The sequence below is a fragment of the Humulus lupulus genome, chromosome 1, assembly GCF_963169125.1.
Source record: "Humulus lupulus chromosome 1, drHumLupu1.1, whole genome shotgun sequence".
NCBI lineage: Eukaryota > Viridiplantae > Streptophyta > Magnoliopsida > Rosales > Cannabaceae > Humulus > Humulus lupulus.
In genome coordinates, this window is record NC_084793.1 from 100,519,468 (window position 1) to 100,524,688 (window position 5,221).

The 5,221-nt window shown below is 34.5% G+C and overlaps 1 protein-coding gene across 1 annotated transcript; it reads left to right on the forward strand.

Moving 5' to 3' along the window:
* The first annotated feature begins 262 nt into the window (after positions 1-262).
* LOC133796321 (uncharacterized) lies at positions 263-4,996 on the forward strand. The gene is made up of 6 exons (XM_062233793.1): positions 263-556; positions 689-894; positions 1,001-1,292; positions 3,061-3,168; positions 4,123-4,367; positions 4,690-4,996. Exons 1-6 carry the CDS (start codon positions 359-361, stop codon positions 4,796-4,798), a joined length of 1,158 nt encoding a protein of 385 aa, XP_062089777.1. The 5' UTR covers positions 263-358; the 3' UTR covers positions 4,799-4,996.
* Positions 4,997-5,221: the final 225 nt, after the last annotated feature.

Here is a 5,221-nt window from a genome sequence, read left to right on the forward strand (position 1 = left end):
ACCAAAATCAACTCTAATGTTATTTGGAGCTCAAGTGGTTGAGTGTGTGAGTGTATAAATAGGAAAATGGAATAAATCCACATTGTATCCAATCAATATTTTACTCTTTTACTAAACGAAGAAAACCCTTTCAAATTGTTTGGAAATTCATAGTTCATTTTAGTATTTGGATAAAATGGGGCACCATTTGGCAATATTTTTTTTTGGTATTATCGTTAATATAATAATATTATTTTCCTTTAGTAATTGGTAGTTGTGGTTAGAGTTAAATTAGGAAAATTTGTGAGGGCGAACGAGAGAGAGCGAGAGAGGCAGGGAAAAGAACAGGATTGGAGTCAGTGAGAGTTGTGGTTGCTCCATGGCAACCCTTACCCCTTTCCTCTCATCCTCTTCTCCTTCTCTTTTTCTTCGCCCTCGTTCTCCTTCTCCTTCCTCTCTATGCTTCCCTCTCCGCCACTGCACTCCCACACTTACTTCCACAAAACTACACCCTCTCGTCCTTGCTTCTCACGACCTCAGCTCCTATGCCCGCTCTCCTCGAATTCAATCCTTCAAGGTTCTTCCTTATCGTTTACTTGAATTTGGGATTTGTTGTTTTTATTTTTGAAATCATTATTCGTGTTGTATTGGATTTGGGATTATTGGGGTTTTAGATTAGACAGATAATAGTTTGTTCCTATTCTTTCAGAAATCGATTCTCTCTACTTTAGTACACGAGATAGAACCATTGGATGTAAGCCTCATTCAGAAAGATGTTCCATCAGCTACTGTCGATGCTATGAAAAGAACCATTTCGGGCATGTTGGGCTTACTTCCATCCGACCAATTTCAAGTTCTTATTGAGTCTTTGTGGGAGCCTCTTTCCAAGCTGTTGGTTTCTTCTATGATGACTGGGTATGTTCAATCTTCTATGTTTTAATTCTTGTTTTCAACCTCTTATTGGGTGAGCTCTCGTTTGTGCCATATACCCTTTTGAATGGTTTTTCTTCTTCTATTGCAGGTATACTTTACGAAATGCAGAATATAGACTTTGCCTGGAAAAAAATATGGATGATTATAAAGAAAACCTTGAAAACCAAAAGCTTAAAAGTTGTAGGTTTGATGTGCAAGGAATGTTGCTTGAAAGTGCTAATATAATCAAATTAGCAGGAAAAGATGAGCTCACGTCCAAATCTGACGAAATCCCTGTAGAACCATCTGAGAATCTGGAAATTCAAGATGTTGGCGATATGTCCCCTGAAGCTCAAGAATATGTTCGTCAGTTGCAGTCTCACTTATCGTCAGTTAAAAAGGTATGTCGAAATCATTCAAATAGAATTTACCTTCATAGACTGGAAAGTCATAACTTATATCCAACTGTCATTCGTTTTACTGTTTGATTTAGTTCAAATGGGTAGAATTCTGACTGTTTATAGCCTTACATTTGTTTTTTCCCCTCAAATTTAAGTATTCTTTAGTTCTTCCTGATTGAAGGTAAACATGTAGGATTTATATTAACATCAAAACGTGGAAGTTTTGTTCCTTCTGACAGGTTAGTAATTTCACTAATATTTCCCACCGAAACTTAACAACATAATTGAGTTTGCTGTATGGACTGCTTGTGTTCATACACTTATTAAATTGTTTGTCTGTGGATTTTTAATCGACCCTCTAGGGAGAGTGATGTTACAGTATAGTTTAGATGTAACAGTTTGTAGTGCAGTATGATAGACTGTATGGGGTGTGGCATCGACTCTTCATATAATTGTGAGGTTTCAAATTGGCTGCGTATGGATATATGTTAAACCATTATTCACCTACTACAATAGTTGGCAAATGCATTGCGTGTGTATTTCTATGCCCCTGTATATATGCACTTGATGATCTAACTGGTTAAATGTCTTTTTAGAGGTGAAACATGGTTGGTTTCATTGTTTGATGGTATTTTGTGTTAGATAAATATCTTCCTTTTTTAATATTTTTCTAATTGAGTTATGGCCTGAGGCCCTGATTATGTACTACAATATTTGGCAAGTGCATGTGCCCATGTATATGCAATTAAATTATCTAACTATAAATACCCACTGTCCATTGTGCCAGATAAATATCTCTTTCTACTCTTAAATATTTGTGTTATGGTTTGATTATTTGGGAATTAATGCTTTCATTGGCACAAAAAAATCGGCCAGAAAACAATCATTGATCGGGCTTTTGTTCTGTTTGAACTTTGAAGACCCCATCGTTGTTATAACATTTACTTGCATGGTTTAAAAAAACGTTCGAAACCTATGCCTCGAAACTCATTTCGAACTGAGGCGCCAAGAAAAAGTACTGAAGCTTACGTTTCTTAGATTTTCTTCATAAGCTATGCCTCTATTCATTGAGGCGTACGTTTCGGTGTCTATACAAACTGAAACTCATGAGGCGTATGCCTCAGTCATATATCCATTTTTAAGTAAAAATTTGGGCTTTTTCGTGTTATTGGACCTTTCAAATTTATGGGCTCACAAGCTAAATGAAATAAATAAAAAAATGAAACTTAAAAGTTAAATTTTAGAGTTCAAAAGACTTAATTTAAGGTTTAAAAGACTTGACGTGGGACTAAAAGATTATCTTACATTACTAAATTTTATGTTTGTCTAATTTAGAAGTTCTGTTTGTCTTAAAACTTTGATTGCTTTTTTTATTGAGCGTTTTTATGTATGAATTTAGTGTGTTATATTTTTATGTTCTATTTTGAAGCCTATGCCTTGATCTAATTCGAAACGTATGCCTCGATTCGATTCGAAACCCGCATTTTGTTTCTGTTGAGGAGAACGCCTCGGTTCCGTTTACATTTTTTTAAAACCTTGTTTGCTTGATAACATTATGATTCGTAACCCGTGTTTTTAGTTCTTTCTTTCTTTTCCTTTTTTTTTTCTTTTAACTAGAGCTAGGTCACTTTTCACGGAATCAAAGTACAAGTTTTGCCCTTCATATCTTTCCTTTTGCATTTAGCCACTGATAATATTGTAAACACGGTATACTTACTAGTCATGCCTTAATTCATTATTGTTTGTATATGTTTTCTCTTCTCTGAAGGAACTCCACAAAGTTAAGAGGAGAAGTGCTGCTCTTCAGATGCAACAATTTGTTGGGGAAGAAAAGAATGATTTATTGGATTATTTAAGATCACTACAACCAGAAAAGGTATCACTAGTTTGTTGTTTTATCTCACTCTTGAGAGAATTTAGTATATCTTCCATTGTTGTTTCTTCATCTAGTGGATGCTGTTGTACTCATCAATCTAGTGATTATTGTATATCCAATTCATGTACTGCAACCCATAATTTGCTCTGTTTCTGGAGAGCATAATAGAAACTTGGTGTATAGGTGCTCTGATGTGGAATGGAAAATGTGAAATTGAGCAAAAGTTTATATTTTACATCACTATATGGCTGAAAAGGGCGTATAAAGTAGTCAATCTCTGTTTCTTTGAATGTTCTTAGTTCATCTTGCGAGAATTTTGACCTCTCTAACAAAAGTTTTTGTTTTGTCAAACTCCTTATTTATGTAGAAGCATTTAGAAGTTCATAGGTTACAAAAAAAGTCACATCCCGTGTTCTATTTGACATCGAAAGTATCTGTCACTGTTGTTACACCATCATCATTGAATGCATGATAACACATTTCATAGAACAAAACTATAAGGCCAACTGTAGCCCTCCTTATTCACCAGTCGCATCAGTATTATTTTTGTCCAATAATAAATTTTATTGAACAAAGTTCTAATGCTGCCTGTAGCCCTCCATTTCCACCGGTCTGTCCGTGTTAGTATGAATCTTGATGTTTTTTTCGCTGATTATTTTTTAGTCTAATTATGACACTGGATTTATAGGGATGAAGTGTGGCTTTTGAATTACTGTTGGACTTCTTTGTGCAAATTATCAGGTTACAGCAACTTCTATTTTTTTTATGAGATTGGCATGGTTGTTTCACAATACTTATCCTCATAAATTCTCTTGGATATATTTTCTGAAATCCTCGATGTGTTTGTGACTTACAGTATGCTAAATTTCTAGTTTCTTATTACAGTTATACTTGTTTTGTTTTGCATATTCTTCAATTTTTCTAGATGCTGACATAGATCCTCTGTCTACACAGGTGGCAGAGTTGTCGGAACCTACATCCCCTGAATTGAAAGAAACAATCTACTCTGTTGTGCATGGTCTTCTTGCAACCCTTTCTCCTAGAATGCATTCCAAGGTGCCTCCGCTCTTAGATAATACCTCAACCGGAACAGAACATGTCGAGAACGGAGATTGTGCTGAAATTGTGGGAAATACTTCCATTCAATTTCAGCCTCTTATTTCATTAACCCGGGACTATCTGGCACGACTCTTGTTCTGGTTAGGATAGCTCCTTTTCCCATTTTCCCATTCAACCAATAATTATTTTGTTTTATTTTATGTTCTTTATGTTTTATGCGTAATTGATCATTTGAAATCTATTATTTGATCCGAAATTACTAAGCATGATGTTTCACCAATCTTACTGTGCATCTTCATATATGTAATTTCTTACACATTTCTAAACTTGTATCCACAATTCAAAGGGCCACATCATAATATAAGATAATAAGATTCATGTTACCTAAAGAAAGGGGGTGGCAATGGCATAATCTGTGTGATTTTTTTGTTTCTGACCTGGTGTGTGTTTTCACGTCTCAAGGTGCATGCTGTTGGGACATTACCTCAGGGGACTTGAGTATCGAATGCAACTAATGGAACTTTTATCCCTTACAAACGACTCTGAAAATGATGGAGTTCAGGCTGCTTAAAGTTTTGGCGTTGCTTCATTTCATGTGTATATACATAGTTTATGTTTCTCCCTACCCAATAATACATGCAAAAAAATATATATTTTTAAGTGAGGTAAGCCAATATGCTCTCTACCATTTATGTTTTATTTCGCCTAAAATAATAAACGATGGTCCAGATTTCATTTTTGCAATATATAATTCTTATTGAATTACAAATTAGCCTTCGCTAGATAAATGCTCAGTTAATATATAATTCCATTATTTTTATTATTTTTGGATAAATAACACATGGATCTCCAACCTTAAATATATTATTTTAAGTCGTGTTTATACTTTGTTGGACCTTATGTTTTGTTAAATTAGCTGTTTGAATTCTTTGTTTTGACAAATGACTTTTTGAACTGTGTTTTATAAAATAGTTTAAATATAACCCTAAATTCG

Coding starts and splice junctions, on each gene's coding strand:
- LOC133796321 (XM_062233793.1), top strand. CDS start 359: ATGGCAACCCTTACCCCTTTCCTCTCATCCTCTTCTCCTTCTCTTTTT. Junction 557..688: donor CTCGAATTCAATCCTTCAAG/GTTCTTCCTTAT, acceptor CTATTCTTTCAG/AAATCGATTCTCTCTACTTT. Junction 3,169..4,122: donor GATCACTACAACCAGAAAAG/GTATCACTAGTT, acceptor CTGTCTACACAG/GTGGCAGAGTTGTCGGAACC.